This window comes from Nothobranchius furzeri, chromosome 1 (genome assembly GCF_043380555.1).
Source record: "Nothobranchius furzeri strain GRZ-AD chromosome 1, NfurGRZ-RIMD1, whole genome shotgun sequence".
NCBI classification, from domain to species: domain Eukaryota; kingdom Metazoa; phylum Chordata; class Actinopteri; order Cyprinodontiformes; family Nothobranchiidae; genus Nothobranchius; species Nothobranchius furzeri.
In genome coordinates, this window is record NC_091741.1 from 41,203,949 (window position 1) to 41,225,773 (window position 21,825).

At 42.8% G+C, this 21,825-nt stretch overlaps 1 protein-coding gene across 6 annotated transcripts in view; it reads right to left on the reverse strand.

The window, feature by feature from the left end:
* Positions 1-21,825, reverse strand: part of ppfia2 (PTPRF interacting protein alpha 2) — a 197,472-nt gene that overhangs the window by 107,598 nt on the left and 68,049 nt on the right. For 2 of the 6 annotated variants that reach the window (XM_054739779.2, XM_054739778.2), the window contains exon 1: positions 8,596-9,037. The exons of the other annotated variants lie outside the window; for them this stretch is intronic. In XM_054739779.2, coding sequence (XP_054595754.2) covers positions 8,596-8,676 — 81 coding nt within the window. In that variant the 5' untranslated portion in view covers positions 8,677-9,037. Of the gene's footprint in view, positions 1-8,595; positions 9,038-21,825 lie in introns of those variants that run through there. 6 annotated transcript variants of the gene reach the window in all.

The window sequence follows — 21,825 nt, forward strand, 5'->3', positions numbered from 1 at the left end:
CCGCCGTTCACCTCCACTCTCATCTACTTTAATGTTTTGTTTTTCTTTCTTTTGTTCTGACCACAAAGACATCCTCAACTATTCTGAAAAGATCTCAAAGTAAATTCTTTACTTCTATCACCTCTCTTTTCTCCTTCTGACACGGGTAACAGATTTACAACATGATCGTTTATTTGTCTTTCGACTGAGAGACGAGATTTAATTTAAGATAAAGGTCAGAGCACAAAGATCAGCAGAGCTCAGATTTGTCAGTGTGCTTGCACTGAGAAAACAAAACAAATCCCTAATTTTTTGATTCCTCAATGAGTTTTTTTAATCTGATTAATTTAAGGAATAAACATAGTTTCTAGATTTCAACACTTCTACAGCAACACAAGCCTTGCATTGCCATACGTCACACACAGATTCAGCAGCAGTTGGTTTTTAAATGCATAGTCAGAGCTTGCACACTTGAACATAGCAATGCTTTTATTGCCACTGCAGTATTCACAAAGGTCACCAGATATGTTCTGCCTTGTAAGCACAGCTGCGGGTAAAATATCACATTCCGAAAGAGTGTGGGTGAAAATAAAGCTTTAAAGTCTAACATGACAGCTTTAAGGAGCATGAAGCAACTGCATCGTTCAGATAGCGGAGAAACAATTATCCGTTTAGCTCGTTACAAACTCCGGTTGGTCGCAGAATCAAACTGGAATTTAAACAAAGAGAAATAAAAATGAGGAGAAAGCAGCAGATGCAGAGTTAATAAAAGACACGCCCCAGTGGTTCTGATAAGCACCACGGCTGAGCTATAAAACTAAATGACCGTGGAGGAGAGCCTTTTGGATGGGGGCTCCAGTTTCAGCACCACGGACAGCGGCTGACCCTTTACCTCTGAAAAACCAGGAAAAGATGGCACTGTGGCCCGACATACCGAAAGTGGAACAATCCTTTCCCACAAATAGTGAAGTAAAACCAGACAAGGATGAGTTAGAAATGAGAACATCTGTGATTCTCACAGCTAATGGGGCTCAAGACCAACGCTGGATCTGCATCTTCATCTCAAAATTCTACAAACGGAGGATTTAACCCATGAGCTACAGCTACTCACGACTACTTCTTTAGTGCACTTGTTGCACCAAAAAGACTTCATATGGGATTCACGTCTAGAGGAAAACATTGTAGCTGTGGTAAATTATGTCTCATATACACATGACAACAACCTTGGTTTGAAAACCAGCACGTCAGCATGTATGCACTGGAGCTCATCAGAAGGCTGAGTGAATGAAAGTGTGACTTTGGTTAAAATTAAAAGCATTAGATTTTTACTATTCAGGACTCAATAACACCGCAGGAGAACAAAGTACAATGTGTGAAATGAGGTAACGTGGTGGATGGGTAGAAGTCTGGTGGAAAACGATGCAAACCAACATCTACGTCAGCCTTTAGTGAGGTAATGAGAGTTGAATCAATGGCCAAGGTTCAACTTGAGTTGTTTTTTGTCTCAACCAGACAGGAGTGAGCCATTTTTGCCTCTAGTCATCCACACTCTGACTCTGTACAGGTTTTCTGTGATGACGTTTCATTGCTTTCCTCCACCTTAGTCATATCTTTGCATTCAGAAATGATCATCCAGAAAAAAAATGCTTTGAGCTCGCACTTGAAAGAGAAAAAAAACACAATGTAGCTTTATTCTATCAGCCTTTTAACTCTACATGGATGATTGTGTAATAGAAGGCATATGTTTGCATCATGATTGCATCGGTAAGCAGAGGTTTTCACTTTACTGAAGTCTACTGAACGGAGCGGCTTGGCCTGTGTGTGCACCCTACTCTGGTTCAAACTCTGTGGGATCTGTGCTCCAGATCTGTGAAAATGCACGAGGATACCAACACTAAAAATGCACATTAAAGGCTGTCTGATGACATGCAAGGACATTAAAGGATGAAATGTGACAGAGGAGAGAAAGAAAAACATCAAGTTTTAAAATAAAGGATTCTGAATCCTCCTAGTTTTAGCTGTGAAAACAGAGACATTCAGAAACATCTCATTTAGGACTCCTGCAACAAAAGTCTCGTGCAGAAAACAGGCAGCATCTAAAAACTAATATCCCCCCTAGTTTACGTTTTGCTGTAAAATCAGAACTCCATCATTTCCATCCATATCTCAGTGCAGCACATATGCTTTGCCATGAAACGCCTGACTTTCTGCATCTGTTTCATGCTTTTTTAAACATAAAATCGTGCAAAGCACATTTTCTGTGACTGCTTGCAAATGCAGCACCGAGGTTTGACCTCTTTGCTCTGTAGCTACAGAATCTGTGTTCATGCAACATCAGGACTCAGTCTGAGCTGCACAAGCAGGGCTGCCCGAAACGGAAGGTAAAATAGTCCATTTCATCCTTTACAGCCTGTGTTTTACGTCTAATGTGAGCTATAATTAGCGTTGCACCTCAGCTTGATCTGGAACAACTAACTGGTGTGGAGACTACAAAGGAATCTTGTTTTAACAGCTTGTAAAATCATCTCAGACTCAGACTTTGTGGTCTGTGCTCAGAAATGAGGCCAGCTGCAACAAATCTCACCAACTCCTGATGAGATGGAAGGAAAAGTCTTTGAAACAATTCACTTTTTTGACATCTAGATAATCTAATTTAATGAAAACCGACAAGCTGTAGGGAGAACACCGCTGAAGCTGCTGGTGGTGGTTGTGTCTTGTTGACTCGTCTCGGCAGCAGAAAGATTTTTTTCTTTTTTAGGGGGAAAAAATATCTGTGACCTACTTCTTTAAGGCAGAAACATTTTTTTGATGCTGATGATTTATTTTTTCTGACAGTGATCACATGATCTAGAGAAATGGAAAGCTGTCGTAAAACTTCCCAGTACGTCCTCCTCTCTCTTGTTCACATACGTGAAGCCACTCTAACCCACCCCTGGACGTGGGGGCCACTTGCTTTCGAACGCACGCTCATCCTTTTAATCGGTGTGGAATCCATCAAAGTGGGTCAAATCCCCCCATCTGCCCCATACAGATTTTAAACGCACAGGGGCTGATTAAAAAAACTGGACCTAGAAAATAGGGCAAATGCATACAACATTCACACGTGCTGCAATATCACTCAAGAGACCTGTGGCGTGAGGCGAAGGAGTGTGTGTTTGGGTGTGCGAGAGGGGGTCGGGTAACACGTGCATAAAATAAGGTCAGGAACTTTGACTTAAATCTGCTGTCTGTGCATCAATTTGTTGTTTTTGTATTAGTCTGCATGCAACCACGTTTTGTTGTTGAATAATCCATCGGGGGGTGGGGGTGGGGTGTAAAACAGCTGGAGGGGATAAGCTCACTCCCACAAACATGAGTTTGTGTGTGTTTGATGCTTCCATTTCAGTTTCTTTGCTGGTTTGGTGCATTTTTCTGTCCGTTACCACGGTTTCATGTGCAGTCAAACACATGGTTCTCATCTTTGTAGGGCTGCTCGATTATGGCAAAAATAATAATCACAGTTATTGGGACTGAAATTGAGAACTCGATTATTTAAGACGGTTTTTCAATTTATGTTGATTTTATTAGTTTTTATTCAGTCATAAAGTTGCTCAGGGCACAATCAGGTCAAAAATAAATAAGAAACAAGATGATCACTAAAATAACTCCTGATTCCCAGTATAAAAAGACCAATATACTTACAGCTCACAGTTTATGACCCAAGGGCTATAGACCTTGGTTGAACTCATTTAAGTCTAACCAGTACAGACAGCAAGATTATACAGTGGCATTTATAACAAATAAATGCAAATAAATTGATGTTTACAAAATGTTGCATAACATTTATTTAGTCGTGTCAAGGTGCTGTAGGAGAGTGCACTAGCACCGTGTCCTCAGAGAGATTAGTTATTAGTTATCAGCTTGAGAAACTTATTTCTATCTATTTCTACCCTATTTGTAAACTATTTATTTACAAGTCCATCAGTTAATGTAATAATTGTCCCAACCACAGCTGCACCCCCCACCCCCCAACCCGGTCTCACAGCAATCAGGGGCAAGCTGCACGTGTGTTTAGCACGCCGCACGCGCACATTTAGCCGTTTTTAGTGACTCGGGAGTCCGCAGGTGCGGTGTGTGTGTCACTCACTCTGGTTAATCCAACAGGGAGCCTTTAGCGACTGACACATCACTGCATCATTCCCTTTCCTAATGTTCTGAAGAACGGTCCGGAGCGCAGGCGGAGTGTTTAGCTAACCTGCAGGAAACGTCGACGACAGTTATCCAGAAAGTAGCTAAGGGTTACCAGAGATGTTCCTGAGGTGTTCGCCAGGTACTTTTAAGATTTAAAAAGCCAAGAAGGGGGTCTGAGAAGCTGCTAGAAATAGCGTCAAAGTCGCTAAGTTGGCAACAGGGAGGAGCGCTTCATTTGTAACTCAGGGCAGCGCAAGTGGGAGGAACAAATAATGGGCTTGTGTTGTTTTTATAATAGTTCAAAACTCAGATTGTAATTGAGATTAAAATTAGATTAACTGAGCAGCCCTACCATTAAAAAACATTCTTGTGATCAGCTGGATGATATTTTAGAAACCTATCCACATTTTCTCAGCAGAGCAGGTGTTGTAATTTACAGAAACATAAAAGGCTACGGCCTACGGTCGGTCATCTTGCAACACGGATGGAGATTGCATCCACTGGATAGAGAGGTCACTTACAGTTTACGGCAACATTTAGCCAAAAAAAAAAGTATGAAAAATGCAGCCATTTTAACCCTGATAGGCATTTTTAACGTACAAATCTTCAGGCAAATGAATTCAATTTCAGCAATAATGCACATTTAGTTCAGTTTTAAACCGACGAACTGACCATTCAAGTTAGTGTCCATCACTAATCAAGCCAAAAAGCCATGGGAATGTTTTGAAGACAGATTTGTTCTTCATGAACCGTTTATCAGATTACAAGAAAACCTGTTTAATTCTGATTTAAATGACCATCTTCCACCCCGCTCACAGGCCTCTCTCAGCTACTTCAGCCTAATTGGGCTTCTGAAGGTGACAGCACAAACGTGCATTCTGGAGTTAACGCTGATTTATGCAGCTTCAGATGCAAGGCTGAGCAAGAGGCTCCATGTTATTCCTGCACACCTCTGAAGTAGTTTACACCCCTGGTTTAATCTGCGCTTCAGTGCAAACCTTCCTGCATGAAGGGAATTACGGAGCTAAATGAGAGGCAACACTTTTTAATCAGCGTGTTCAGATGAGCCATTTGTCTTCTCGGTCGAGTGCTGCACTTGAACTCAGACGGTTAAAATGAGAAGCTAGAGGAGGCTGCAGCTTTTGAACAGTTAGATATTCAAGGCTGGGGCTGCACGTACGAACAAAGCCTCGCAAAGAGAACCTGAACAGTAACTTTTCAGCAGAACACCATCGTGAGCTGCAGAGTGGCAGTTCTGCTGGAAAACTTCCAAATGGCACTACAGCGCGGACGAGTAACTCATCCTCCTCCTTTGCCAGCAGGGGCGTGTCCAGGGAGTGGCCTGGGGTAGCACATGCCACCCTTGAAATCTGATTGGCCACCCCAGGTGCCAACACACTAATTTACCTTTAAATGGTCGTTTCATTGTCCACAAAAGGCTTGGGGGTAAAACAGGAAAGGCATAACCATTGGTGCCACCCATGCACAAAGCTGTGCCTCACCTGGGCCACCCCATTTTAAAAGATCTGGACACGCCACTGTTTGCCAGAAGGTTAGAGTCAAAGCAGCATGAATCGGACGGTTCATGTGAGCTTTGCCTCAGCCCCAGTTAGACGGCACTGCCGGTGTCATTCCCTTCTCATTTTCCAGTTCCTGTTAACTAACTCAACACTATCTCTCTCTGTTTATTATTGCATTTTCTTGCTCAAGGTCACGCGTGGGGCGACAATGCACCACACGCAGAGGGGGAGTCGCCTCCAGGGAGAAGGAATTTGAGCTAAAGCAGCCGATCACATGCAACACTAATTTGACACACGAGGACTAAAATTGTGCATTCTTGCAGGAGAAAAAAAAGGAAACCCTGTGGTGATTTTTTTTTTTAGGCTTTAACAAAATAGTTAACAGTAAGAGCAGGAGAAAGAAACTAATGACCTAAAGAACGAGATCGTGGATACATGCGGCCGAAATGAGTTTCCTCCGTAGGGTGGCCGGGCTCAGCCTTAGAGATAGGGTGAGGAGCTCGGACATTCGGGAGGGACTCGGAGTAGAACCGCTGCTCCTCCGGATCGAAAGGAGCCAGTTGAGGTGGTTTGGGCATCAGGTCAGGATGCCTCCTGGATGCCTCCCTGGGAGGTGTTTCGGGCATGTCCTGCCGGCAGGAGGCCCCCGGGTCGACCCAAGACACGTTGGAGAGGTTACATCTCCAATCTGGTCCAGGAACGCTTTGGGGTCCTGCCGGAGGAGCTGGTGCAGGTGGCCGGGGAGAGGACGTCTGGAGCTCCCGAGTTGGGATGCTGCCCCCGCGACCCGGACCCGGATAAGCGGAGGAAGAAGATGACGCTGACATCCACCGTATCTTTTAACACCTTGGAGCTGGTTTTCTAAGACAGTAACAAGTGCATGTAAATGGTAAATGGCCTGTATTTGATATAGCACCTTCTAGAGTCCTGGGGACCCCCCAAGGCACTTTACAACACAATCATTGACACACACATTCACACGCTGGTATCAGGAAGAGATCTTCAGTTAACGGGAGTGGCCATGGGTCCCGGACTTCATCGACGGCTCCGGAGTCAGATTAAGCAGGCTAAGACTCTCGGAACATAGGCAGACAACTTCTGGGTGAGTCCCTTCACACACCAGCCAGACAGCTTTCAGTGGAAACCTGTTTTGGGCTTCATTCCTCCCAGGCCAGTTGGAAGTTCAGACCCATTAGGTCTAAGCAGGAGTGAATCCCGAGTCAGTCGGGATAGCTCCTGGACTCCATGACACCTCCCTCTGGAGGTTTTCCAGGCACATCCACCGGGAGGAGACCCAAAACTTACCGGCGGGATTAAACATCTTGTCTGGGTTGGAAGCACCTTGGGATCCCTCCAGAAGATGAGAGGAAAGATGGGAGTGATTTATTTTAACTATGAACTCAACCTGAACAGAACAAAAAGAACCAAATCTGCTGGATCTATAACTGATCAGGACCAGCTGTCATGACTAATCTGAGACAGAGTCCCAATCGTACCAGTTTTCTTGGTCCGTTCGTCTTCATCATAATAATATTCAAGTGTTTTTGAGTATAAATGATGTGAAAGGAAGCTGGGCTATTTACGGTCATTTTTAATCAGCTAATTTGAGGAGGAGTTGGAGTGTTCGAGAGGAAGTATTCAACATGTTTCACAGCTTTTTCTCTCAGAGTCCAACAGCATTAATGATTGATTCGGCACATTATTCGGCACATTATTCTGCACATTTTGAAATACAACACATGTGATATCAGGTTTAGACCAACTGGAAACCAGTATGCAGTAGATGAACCAGTAACACCAGCAGTCTTTGTTTCTTCTTACAAACAAACAATCCAGAATCAGCATCTAAACCACGGATCCGCTTCATTGGCACGAGGCTTCAGACTCCATCGCTGCTGCCTCAGAATAAATATCAGCTGAGTAAAAGAGAGAATGTAGACACAGCTGCGTCCCAAACCAAGCAAACCCACAGACTTCTGGGTTTCCAGAGCAGAAAGGGAGGGAGGAAAGGGGGTGTAAGGAACTCCATCACACTGATGTAGGTGAGACACCGTCATCACCCCACGGTATGCTTTGATGTTCAGCATATTTTCTTTTATGCAGCAAATGTTTACGGCAGAAGAATCTAAGATCTGTTTGTGGGCGCTATAAGAGACGCCTTTCCAGAGAACACAAGCTTCCATGGAGCATTTATTTACTAAAAAACAAAGATGCAATCAGAGACGTGGAAACGTAGAATAGTTTAAACACCTGTGCACATCATAGGTCATGTACATTCTCCAGCTTTTTCTGGTCTGGCCCTTCCCTTTAAACTATTCAACAACACCAACATGTCAGCTAAAGCTACATCCAATTGTAAACGTTTAACCCCAACAGGATTAGTGGGTGCAGCAGGCGAGTTTCAACCAGATTCTACAAAAAAAGAACCATTTCAACCCTAATTTTAATGTTTTTATAGTATAAATGCATCATCCTGCTCCAGATCAGCAAACAGGAAAAAATAGTCTGATTTTTTTTCCTTCCTCACAATAAAAAGAGAAAGTGCTGCTAACAGGAGCCATCGATCCCCTCTGACACAGCTTCATCGCCCTGCATCGACTCTGGGCAGAGTTGAGATAAGCTCTGGTACTCTACAGTAATCAATGGTGGCCAGTGTGATACGAGCCCTTATTTAGCTTGGAAAAAACAACATCTAACAAAATAAAATGCGTTTCCGGTGTTTGGAACACTGGCTGCAGCTGAGCGGAACAGATTAAAAGACCCAGAGAAACACAAACGCGCACAATTAGAAGCCGCGTGCATAGTTGTTAAAATCAACGAAGTGCGTTTCTGTTGCAAAAAGCACAAATTCTGACAGTTCAAATCCAATTTTTGGACATTTCGACGTGAACAAGACGCACAGGAAGACTAGATTAAAACAGCTTGCCTGGAAGGTGTAAAATCTCGTCCCGTTGGGTGGATGCGCCTTCGGGGAGTTCGTCCCCGTGCTCATGTCGGAGAAAATCATAATCCCGTTTTAGGTGAGAACCATCCAACTTATCCAAGCGATGCTTCAGACTCGGGGAGTCTGATCAGCGCCTGACCCGACGCTGCGCTCCCCTATCAAGGTGGACAGCTCCGGCCAGACGCGCAGCGCTACTCCCAGAGGAAACCGGAACCATGAACTGGTAAGAAAAAAAAACTCCCCGGTCTTCGTTACTCGTCTCCGGTGATGAATCTCGGTGTGCTTCTAGCGGTTTGAATGGAGAGAAGGAGCCGGCGGCGCCATGCTCTCTCCCCACGCCCGCTGCAAGCTGCTCTGCTGGCGGTGCGTAAGGCACAGTCTGCGCGCGGATTATTGGCCCCCCCCCCCCTTCTCCCCTCTCCCCCCCGGCTTCACCAATAATCAGTCAGAGCATCACAGCCGGGCGCAACCAGCCACAAAAGCCACCGGCTGCTTAAATAGGAGGAACAGACACGCTGGTTCCGTTTGAAGACTGTAAAGCGCCCTCTAAGGGGACGCTCCGGTGCTGACAGGTGAAAAGGTAACGTAGCCACATGCATCACATGATTTAAAATATATGAAGTCATCAGAATGTTTTATATGGACAAAAAAATCTATAGTTTTTAAATAACACATTAAATTATCGGATGCATGGCTGGATCAGAGGATACACTGTAAAAAAAAGTCAGTAGAATTAACAGGAACATTTTGTAAAATCTCAACATAAAAAAGTTGTGGAGCACAATACAGTGTTATGGTGTTTATTTTACAGCATGATGTTGTATAATGTTGAACAGACAATTATTGTAATTTTAAAATAAAAAAATGTGAATACTATTGTATTTTCATGTGAAAAACACAGATTTGTGCAATTTGTACAGAGAAAAGTTGTAACTTTAGAAACAACATAAACTGTTTTTTTTTTTACATTTCTATGATGGAAAAATGCACGATTTATATTGTTTTTAAAGATACAACGTTTCTCTGTACAGTATTGTGATTATTAAATTATGAATTTAGTGTGTGGTGTGCAGGAATTTGGCAGATACACTACACAGGCCAAATAGATATATCTGAATTCCCTATTTGGCCTTTATTGCCTTAGAGGGCTGCATGGTGGAGAGAAGGTTGCAGGTTCGAATTCCAGCTGCTACCACTGAGAATGGTAAATGGCCTGTATTTGTATAGCACCTTCTTAGGGTTTTCCAACCCCCCAAGATGCTTCACAACACATTCACACCCTGCTAGGATGTAGCCACAGCTGCCCTAGGGGCCAGGGGCGTAACTAGGGAAGGGTACCTTTGACATTTGAATCGATCCGGTACTAATTCCCGGTACCTACGAATCGGTACCGGTACTTAACTGTACCAATTTTCGATACTTTTGAGTGTTTAATATTTTAATTCTCTTTTATAATTACCGTAAATCCTCTAATACAGGCCGGTATTCAATTAAAGGCCGGGTCTCCAATTTTGGCCGGTGTCAGAGTCAGCGGAGGTAAATAATGGCCGGTCTCTTATTGTGGCCGGATGGTATGTGGTAACAAGCAAGTACGAGCGTCCCAGCGGCAGGGTTATAGTTTCCAAATCAACCAGCAGGAGGCAGTAGGGGTTCACGCAGACCTTTATTAGGCTTTTTTTCAACGCTTTGTAACGCTACAGACATGATCCTCTATCACGCTCCTACCACACAGAGTCATGGTGTCAGTTAACCATGCTAATTCAACCCGCTCCACAGAACACACATCATCTTCCCTGTGGCTTACATAACACTCACACAACACCAAATCAACACATAGGAACTAGCGGAACGATAGGAAACACATATAACACAATACCCAGAATGCACCTGGCTTACAACCCCAGCCAGGTCATTACACTATCAAGTTCAAAGAGAACGTGCTGATTATGCTGCAGAACACTCTGGAGAGCAGCAGTAGGGGGTGTATGAACTACAGTAATCCCTCGTTTATCACGGTAGATGCATTCCAGACCTGGCCGCGATAGGTGAAAATCCGCGAAGTAGGGACTCCCAGCATGCCCCTCGCGGGGATTCCCTCCACGTCGCACCTACGTCACAAACCGCGGCTATAAACCAAACGGAAGTCGCCTTTCCAGCTCACCACTCAGTCATCGTTTCTTCAGATTCATGATCAGAGTTTCCAACCTACCAATCAATCCAACGAACTATCAGCTCATAGTAAGTTATCTTACTTACTTCTGGAAAGCCCGGCATTTCCGTGTCACTTCGTTGACACTCGAACGCTCGGGGGTTTCCTAGAGCAGCCGGTGTTTCACCGACGCTCTCACTTCCGCGTCTGTGAAACCACGCTCCCTATTGAATTATCGTATGATCACATTCTCTGTGATCAGCAACGCGCTGTGCCAGACCTTAGCTACTGACACGCGATCGTTCATGTCAGTTCATTTCCTTTAATGTTTTCTGTCTTTTATTTGCGCCTGATGCGTTTCGCCGCATGCTGTGGAGCGGGGCGCTGCGCGCATCACCTTGTCCTCCGACACACTGATCACTGATACGGCCGCCAAACAGCGAGCGCTCCGCTGTTTTTGCGGTCGGTAGATGTTTTAGAACTGCAGTTCAAAGGTAACTCATGAGGTGAATATATATGAACCCAGGTAGCAGTTTCTCTTTAGGACTGAGAGGAGATGCAGGAAGATAATAAACAGGCAGGACAGAAAAATAGTCAAATAAAAACAAGTTAGTTTTTGTACCTGGTGGTTGCAACAAACACACACCATTGAAGGTAATCAGAAGTGAGGAACAGAAAATGAAATAATTATTTTAATGTTTAGAGCAGCAGGAACTCCGAGAGGCTGCAGGCGCATCAGTGAGTTTGCGGCTGCTGCGCAGGGGGAGGGGGGAGAGGGCTGAGGCAGAAACTACCGTTGTTAAAAGAAATGTGTTTAACTTTGAAAATGTGGGCACAATTTTAATTGTCAAAGACTCCAGCGAACCATTAGTTCATTTTGCTCAAATAGAAATAGAGGCCTGCCTCTAATACTGGCCCTCCTTCCAATAAAGGCCTGGAGCTTGATGAGCTTGAGTCAAATACAGGCCCGGGCCTGTATTAGAGGATTTACGGTAAATATTTCTCAATATATAACCATTTTTGATAAATATCACGATAAATAACATACAACTGTTTGTATTTTAACATCGTCCTTGTAGTTTTATAAGCTGATAATTAAACTGAAGCAAACATCTTTACTGTGAACTAAATTTACTGTGTATCTTCATTCCTTTTGCCATCTTTATTCTTTGATTTTTCCTACTGGGAAGTTAGAATTTCCGAGGAGAAAGTGAAAGCACCATTAGCTGATAACAATGGTGGCAATGGAAGCTAACATATCAAGCTAACGTTATCTTAAACAGTTTATTTAACTGCTGGAGCAGATTAAAACAATGATGCCTCACACTTAGATCGTTGTCACTGGTTTCATCTTCACCCAATCACCCGTCGCATTTAGTAAGGTGAAGCCAAACTTTAGAGCGCCTTCATGTTCTAGTCGGAAATTTGGAGTTCCGAGGAGAGAGCGAACGCACCATTAGCGGAACGGAAGCTAACATATCAAGCTAACGTTATCTTAAACATTTTACTTACCTACCGGAGCAGATTAAGATGAGGATGTCTCACTTAGATCGTTCTCTCTGGTTTCATCATCACCCAGTTACCCATCACATTTAGTGAAGTGGACCCAAGCTTTAGCGTGCGTTCTTTCTACCATGCTGCTCTGTTTACAACTCGCTCGCAGCGACCGATGACATAACGCTCTTGCGCATGCGCAGCTGTCTTGCCAAGTTCTCGTTATTAAGGACGGGTACCGAAACGAGGCACCGTTTGAAACTACGTGAATAGGTGCTCGGTCGGTACTGTGGAATTCGGTCGGTACCTTTAAAAAGTACCGAATTTGGAACCCATCACTAGGCGTAACCACCGTCTCAAAAGTGAGGGGGGCACATTTTTCAGAGATCTACTGAGTTATTTATCATCCTCTCACATTCAATCTTACATTCCTTAGTAGATAAAAATAAATTAATCACTGGCTTAGTTATTAGCGAAGTGGCTCAAAGACGGTAATGATTGTTACTATTTCGTTTTAAAGTTACATGGCGCCACCTGCTTAGCATGAGCAAATGACAGTTTAAATAGTAGTGGACAATAAAAAAAAAATTCAAAATGTATATATATATATATATATATATATATATATATATATATATATATATATATGTATACATATATATATATATATATATGTATACATATATATGTATACATATATACGTATATATATACGTATATACGTATATACGTATATATATACATATATACGTATATACGTATATATATAGAGAGCCTGAAATGCGACCTCCTGAACAGAATTCCTCACAGAACCGGGTCACAAGCTGGATTTCACGCTGTAATGCTGTCTGTCAACTAGTGCTGCGTTAGTTAGTCACTGTTGCAGAATTACCGACTGACACAAAAACAACCCGAATTTTCTCCGAGCCTGACAGTAATAGTCATGTGGACCATTTTGTCGGCCAGGGCTTCGAGATATGTTCCGATTCGCCGCTGATTCTAACCTTACATCCCGTTCCACATTTTGTGAACTTGACAATTTAGCCCGAAGGCAGTGCAGGCTGATATTAGCTAAACGAAGTGAACCACGTCTCTTAAACTTTGCATTTAGGTAGGAAATTGTCTTTAGAAGATGTTAAAACTTTTATTTAGCTTACTCACCTCAGACTGGAGCCCACCATGGTGGGGGAGCAGAGTTGGTGGGCTGCATCTAAATCGCGGAAGAGCCACGGTGGGCACGGCCTCCCTCTTCAAACGGAGACATGCAGAATAATTCAGTTCAAACTCCATCATGTTGGTGAAGGAATCGCGGGTAAAATGCTGGTTGCAAACTACAGCACCAGGCAGGAGCTGCGCAATCCCTGGCACCTAATTTCTAAGTCCAGCGGAAAGGAGTGCAACCCCACAGAGCCACCGAACCCACTACACTACACCTTCTCACCATGCTAACACGATATGGAGCACTAAACCCAAACTACTTTCCTAATAACACTAACAGCTAAACACTAACTAAACTACAATATCTAACAGCCAAGCTAACACTAAATAAGTATGTATAACACTAAAAGCTATGCTAAAGATTAGGATATGCTAATGCTATATGCTAATGCTGAACTACGGCTAACCGTCCTACACACGCTTGCAAATCCAACTCCCAACTCTCCACAAGGCGTGGCCGAGACGCTCGTTGCTTTTATAACTTTGACACAGAGCTGCTACGTAGTACTCTACTGGTTTACGTAGTATCTTTCTCTTTAGTCATTGGCTAAAATTTATTCAAAATGACTCAAACTCTATGTTTTAAGCGTAAGGTAGCGCTATACTGTGGTATTTAGGCAGAATTTTTAATTTTTAAAGAAAATGCACCAAAATGCTAAAATAATGAATACACACATTTAAAACACTATTAGACACTCATTTATACAGTTTATCAGCAAAAAAAAAAAGTTAATTTAGACGTTACTTGCTCTTTAAAGATATTTTTTAAATTTTTTTTGAAAACTTTTTAATATTTTAATTTATTTTTTTGTGAAGCACCTCGTGATTTTTATCTTGAGAGGCGCTATATAAAAGATTGTTTTCTTTCTTACTTTTTAAATGAATCAGGTCCTACTGAAGCCCTTTGAGCAGACAATGATGATTATTTATATTTATTAAATAAATACTTGTGGCATCTCGTTAAATGTTTTCCATTGGAGTCCTTTAAGAAGAAAAACCCCGTGCAGTCATGTTTCATCCATCAAAGAGCTCAAACAAATGGATTTTTGGTCTGAGAGCTCGTGCTTGAGCTGAGGTCCTAATCTCTGAGAACAGCTGTAACCCCTGGACACAGATCAGATACAGGAGGTGATGAGAAATCAGGATATGAAAGGTGTAAAAGTATTCTTGCAAAACATAGATAACAAGAATTTAGAGGTGAGAGAGTGTGATGCTGCCTTTGTGGGTCTTGTTCAAGTCAGATAAGGTATTCTCATTAAAGCTCCAGCAGTTGAAGCAGAAAATAGCCTGTGACCCAAAGCGATGATGAAAGGGAGTGAGACCACACATTAACACTATGTGGACGAGAGAGAGAGAGAGTGTGAGAGAGTGTGAGAGAGAGAGAGAGAGAGAGAGAGAGAGAGAGAGAGAGAGAGAGAGAGAGAGAGAGAGAGAGAGAGAGAGAGAGAGAGAGAGAGAGAGAGAGAGAGAGAGAGAGAGAGAGAGAGAGAGAGAGAGAGAGAGAGAGAGAGAGAGAGAGAGAGAGAGAGAGAGAGAGAGAGAGAGAGAGAGAGAGAGAGAGAGAGAGAGAGATGAAGATGAAGGATGAAGAATCCTTTTCATTAATTATTCAAAGAACTTTATTTTTAATAAAGCTAATCAAAACAACTGTTGGTCAGTAATAATCAGGTGACCGATCTGTGAAATCACAATGTTATGATTTGTGTGTTTAATGAATAACAGGACTAACTGAGCTAGACATTCTGATCCACATAAGATGAACACATGACACATTGCTCCCTCATCCAATCAGAACTTCCTTTCTGTTGCTGGCAGAGTCTGTGGTGTTTACTTAATCTGTCCACTCTGATTTGCTAAGAATTATAAACAACTCAGTTAATAAAACAGAACAACGCCATTTTAAGTCAGTTCCAACGTGAGTTCAACGTAGTTCAACTTGGTTCGACGCAGTTCCAACCAAGGACTCGACCAGCTCTCAAATCCATCATCGCTAAGTGAAGTACAGACTGGCCAGCTGTATTTTCTACTTTTAAGCTGAGAACTTTCAAGCTGGAAAATTCTGTCGTTTTATCAACAAGACGACGGTTCCTTCAGAATAAAAGCTGAACTCTCTACGTGACGCTGACACCTGCCGTTGCTACCGGGAGTCGATCCGTAGACTGGTTTGTCGTACTGCAGACGCTGTGCTATCAGTTCCAGCACCAAAGGAGGGTCCGAGGACCTGGCATTCCGGATCTAACACGGGAGTCTCCGAAGGTACGTAGTTCGGCATAGATGGCGTTTCATGTCTCTTCCTCCTGAAGTCCCTCGTGGTTAGTTAGTCAAAACAACATCTTACACCCAGACTCGCCTGCATCAGATGGAGATTCTGAACTGACACACACACCAACACTTCAGCATCCAAATCAATATGCATCCATCATTAGAGAGTTAGTCCTGGTGATTGTTTCGAATAATTATAAAAATAAACATTCTTAAACGTCCCATATTTCTCTTTTCTTGTCTCTAAGTCAATACAAAGTGTTTGAATAAAGTTCCCTGTGGTAAAAACAACCTCTTCTGATTCTAAGTGCCCGGTCCAAAGATTAATCTCTGGACCTTAATAAAAGTGTAAGAATATACCAACTATATTCCACTACACCACTTAAAGGTGCATTATGTAGAAATGAAGTAAAACTGACATCCTGTGGTAAAATTTGGTTACTGCAACCACTTTAAACAACGCTGGAGCTTTTTGTCGGCCCTCATCAAATTACAATTGTCAGCGCTGCAGTATTAGCTCGCATGAGACATGGCACCCCCACGCTCACTGATAGTAAGGAGTAGTTATGACTCTCCTTCCTTTGATTTGAAAGGATAAAATCTGACAATCCCCGCAGCCAGATGCCTAAGAAATATGTTTCAGTATAACCTTCCTTCCAAAATTACTGAAACGTTTTGACACTTGTGGGATTTTCTCATTGTGAAATTCTCACTATATTCTTACATACTGCACCTTTAAACTGCAAATGAGCTGAAAACAAGACACAGAACAGGAACTCTTCAGCAGATCGACACTGAATCGACTTCTGCAGCTTCATCTATTAAGATGCAACAAAGACAAAAGAGCTGCAGAAAAAAATCACTGAGAAGTTCAGTTTTTTATGAAAACATGTAAGAAATTGATTTTACATCAGCTATTTTCTAATGCTTTTAATCTCCATGAAAAATTATATATAACATGTTTTGTTAAATGGCCTATATTTGATATATTACCTTCTAGAGTCCTGGAACCGCCCAAGGTGCTTTACAACACAATCAGTTATTCACTCATTCACACACACACGCACACACACACACACACACACACACACTGGTGGCGATGAGCTACAATGTAGCCACAGCTGCCCTGGGGAGCACTGATAGGGGAGACAGAGGTGTTATGAAAACTCTAGTTGAAATTTACATTTTAGGTAGCCTGATCAGCCTTCTGCTCAAATAACCCCTCCCCCTGAGAATCCTAACCGAGCCAATCAGCGCTGAGCAGCGTACGTCACACACTGCAACGCTCAGTTTCTCATGAGCAAGAAAACTGCGACTGAAGGGGAGTTGGCTGTGGCTCTTTCCTCTGTTCTAAACGACTTGAACACGTCTTTAAAACCACAACAAGTAGAAGCACTAAAAACATTTCTTCTAAAAAAAAAAGACGTTTGTGCCATCGCCAGACGCCATTTTTGACTACAGCTAAAAAACTTCAGCACGCGCGGTACAGTCGGCATTTCCGCCTTTTTTCTGATTGGTTATTGTTGAGCTGGCTAGCCTCGCCCCTCATGGGCCTCTCTGCCCGTTAGTAACCAGACTACTTCTCTGTATAGACAGGTGTGGCAGGCCAGGCTACATTTTAGGTCCAGATGTGAAGAGAATATGATTATTTAACATTCTGTCAAACTTAGGTAACAATTAAATGTTGATCTTCAATAATAGCAGCTCTGAGAAGTCCATCTGATAAGCAGCCCTGTGAAACCTCAGCAGGAACATAAAGGGACACTCAGTGCAGCAGGTGACAGGTTAACATTAGCATAGTGTGTTGTCTACATTGTCAAACACACACCGTTAACAAGATTACTGGAGACAAGACCCTTTAAGGTGATGAGGCCGTGCTGTCGGGCACTGCAGTACCTCCAGCCCCCGAAGGAGCTCCACTGTCAGCCAGAGCAAGATATAAACACACATGCACCCTAGAGTCAGATTAAAGGAGGCAAGAGCATCAAGCGTTGGATTTCCTGTAGCATCAGGACAAAAAAGCTTTCATGCAAATTAACCCCTGAAATGCTGTATTACAGTTGATGCACAAGGATGCACAAACAGCATCTTAGTCACAGTTCCTCCGATGCACAAAGTAGAAATCCCCTCTGGATCTACAGCTGTCAGTAGAGGGTTTTGGGTTCCTCCATGCTACGTCTTGGACGGGACGTCGGAAGCGGAGCAGCAGATGCATATCGATCGTGTCTTATGTGTAGGCAGATGGGTGAAATGGAAGTTAGCCTGGTCCTGACATAGCAGAAACACTAGGAAGGTCTTGTGAAGGGCACAATCTGTGTAAAAGCTTCAATGTGCACCAAGTGTGTATTTGTGTGGAGAATCCTACCAGAGGAAGCCATGGAAGAAATACAGTCTCACCAGAATATGACTCAGAATTTATTACGCAGACTTTTTTCAACTAAAAAGAAACCAGTAAAATTTAATCTAATAAGTAAACCACAGAATTTTACCTTCAAAAATTCAACAAAAAAATTTTTTTACATAAAAATTCAACAAAAGAATTTCAGCTGTAAAAATTCCACATCGAGTTGACCTCCTGGTGACCCAAGCCAAAATAATCATCACTGGACCCAGTCAACACCTCACCGGTGTCACATGATCAGAGAAGCGTAATTTTATTGGCTAAAAGTCACTCGACCAAGTGACGATAACTTTGGATTGGGCCACCAGGAGGTCACCTCAGTTGTTGAATTTTTGGAGCTGGAATTCTTGAGTGGAATTTTTATGGATGAAATTTTTGCTGGTAAATTTTAAGTAGAAAAATTTCAAATAGATAATTTCACAGAATAAAAATTCTGTGTCATACACTGTAAAAACAGATTTATAAGAAAGATAAAAAATTATTTTTAGACATTTGATCTTTTGTTGTGCAAGATGAAATAAAAAAATCTTCTAGAAAAATAGCAGTACCTAAAACAAGGTAAATATTCTAAAATAAAATCCAAATTTTCTTGTTTTGAGTTAAAAAAAATCGGCCAATGGGGTAAGCAACAGTCACTTGGCTAGGATTCTTAAAACTAGCAAATTAATCAAAATTTTTGATTTCATTAATTAAGGTTTTTTTGGACTAAAAATAAAAAATTGTCTAAAAATTAGTTTAGTTTGTTTTACTTTCTTAGAAATCCGTTTTTGCAGTGTCCATAATAGACCAACCCATTAACAACTCAATCCTAACAGAAAAGAAGAAGCTGGAGGCAGTGGCGTGTCCAGATCTTGTAAAATGGGGTGGCCCAGGTGAGGCACAACTTTGTGCATGGGTGGCACCAATGGTTATGCTTTTTTTGTTTTACCCCCAAGCCTTTTGTGGACAACAAAAATCCTATTTAAAGGTAAATTAGTGTGTTGGCACCTGGGGTGGCCAATCAGATTCCAAGGGTGGCATGTGCTACCCCAGGCCACTCCCTGGACACGCCCCTGGTTGGAGGCTTTTTGTTTCTGGTAGATGTAATCCGCTTTTGCCCTTTGACCACATTCAGTGACCGTTTTAAGCACCTCCAAAAGCCTGTAAACGAGTAGAGAGCTCACATCAATCCATGTAGCACCATGCAGCCACCAGACGCTAAACAGACGCTACTTCCTTCACCTTTCATGTGTGATCTGTGCTTTTGGTGAAAACAGGACCGATATTCTATTCCACAGGGCTGACTTATGATTCCACAGAGAGCCTCTGAAACTGAGGAAGTCCTTGTCTACTTGTTAGTTCAGGATAAATCTCAGCAGCTACACAAAGTCTGGAAGTCCTGATTGGAAATTAGCTAAAATAGCAACAGGTCCTGGGAGGGATAGGTGAAAACAACGACCGGCGCAGCAAACAGAACATAAACACACGCAAAATAAACTATTTCAATTACTAAAGAGCAAAACATTCGCACATAATCAGCGTTAATAAGAAAAAGCTTCAGGATGTCTGTGACCTGAATTACAGACATGTTTTTGTAACAATAAAATAATGTTTGGCATGTTCTTTCTCCATATTTGACAAATTTTGAAGATTTATTTTGCATTTAGAAAAAAAATGCAATATGGCATCTTAAAGGTTGAATTTCCAAATGCAATTCTTGATTTGATTTGTTTTTATTGGGGGGAGGGGGCTCAGGCTGAGTACGACCTCTGCAACACTAATAGAATTAGACGTCTCTGTAATTTTTGGGTCAACAGTGGCAGAGGAGTTAAGTGTCCACCCCGTAATTGGAAGGTTGCAGGTTCGAGCCCCGCTCAGGCTGGCGCTGTTGTCCTTAGGCAAGACAATTAACCCACCTTGCCTGCTGGTGGTGCTCAGACGGACCGATGGCGCCTGCCTCCAGCAGTGTGCCCCAGAGCATCTGTGGCTACATCGTAACTCACCCCCACCAGTGTATGAATGTGTGAGTGCCTGGTGAATGTGTTGTAAAGTGCCTTGGGGGGTTCTAGGACTCTAGAAGCCACTGTATCAAATACATGACATCTACTATTTAGTGGTTTTACCCACTCACAACGGCCACCAAAGCCCCACGGGTAACTCGGACTTTAAAGTGGTTCAAAGCGTCCGCCTCCTCTCACCTAGCTTAAAGACTTTAGCAAACGGCTCTGGAGGATCATCTTTCAGCTGTTCTGGACTCCGAGGGTTATTCTGGATTAAAGGCTTCATCCACACGCTCAGATAGGGTCTAAACCCCACTTCAGCAGATATCAGGAAAAGATTTTAAAAATAAAGATTCCTCCGGGATCTCAAACCACTTTTATGCAACAGCAAGTCGTTTGAAATACATTTCAAACAGAAAATGTAAAACCATGCACAAAAGCGTCTGGTAAAGAAAACAAAACACGGTTTAGTGTTTTGAGCTCTGCTCCTAACCGCAGCCAGAGCAGCGGCGGATGCACACAGACACTCCCGTCAGAAGCTGAATCAAACTCACAGCGAGCAGAAAAGCGTAAAAAAAAAAAACAGATTTTCAATCACCACAGAGTGAATTTACACTCCGCTGCAAACTGGTCCCGCTCAAAGCACGCCTCAGCACTTCTGGAAGAGCTGTCAATCATTATTTTCATTGTAGTTCTTTATATGCTGACTGGCAACATCTGGGGATGTTCACTGTTTTCTACACGGGGAAAGACGGCTACAGGACGGATGCGTGAACATAAAACTTCACTTCTAAAGCTCTGAGACCTTCTCATATCAGAGATCCTCTAGTTCCAGGAGTTCCCATCAGAGCATCTCAGACTGCAGCTTTGGTCCCTAAAGGGTTTCCAAGAGTAGACTGGAAGGTGGAACTCTCAAGTCTTCTAGTTAGGCTTATCTCGTGTCGTCCTGGCTCATCCCTTTAGCTATGCTGCATTAGACTTCGCCGGCCAGAGGATATTCTGCTGGCTTTCCTCTGCATGCTTACTACTGACTGCATGCTGACCAAACAAAGCGCTGCACAGCAGAAATAAACATTAAAAAAATAAAAACATATGAAACCATTTAAAAACCAACAAAAACATGCAGATAAAATCTAGGCGGGGCAGCAAACAGTGCAAAGCCATCCGTTACCGAGGCTCTTCTTGAATAAAAGTTAAAGAATAAAAGTGAGTTTTCAGCTGGCTCTTAAACTTGCCGAGCGTGGTGGCCTGTTTAACACCTGCAGGTAGCTCATTCCAGAGCCTCGGCCCCAGCACCGAGAAAGCACGACCCCCTCGAGATTGTAGTCTGTGTTTAGGAACGACCAACAGACCTTGTTGTGCTGACCGAAGGTTCCTTGCGGGAACATAAGGATGGATCAGAGCCGATAGATAACGTGGAGCCAACTCATTTAAACATTTAAAAACAAACACCAGAACTTATTTTTACCATTCCTCCCTTTAACTTAGTTCACCCTGTTTTAGAAATGAAGACGGGTCCGGTCCTGTGTTTGTCTCTTCCCGGTCCTCTCAGACACCATCAGTCCTGGTCCTGGTTCTTCTTGTTCAAAGGGACTTAGTGTTCCACAGATGCCTCAGTATGTTGCTCTGAATGGGGTAATCACTTCCACTGGATGCTTCCAGTGAGGACACGTCGATTTATTTTATATGTAATCTTTAATTAAATTCAC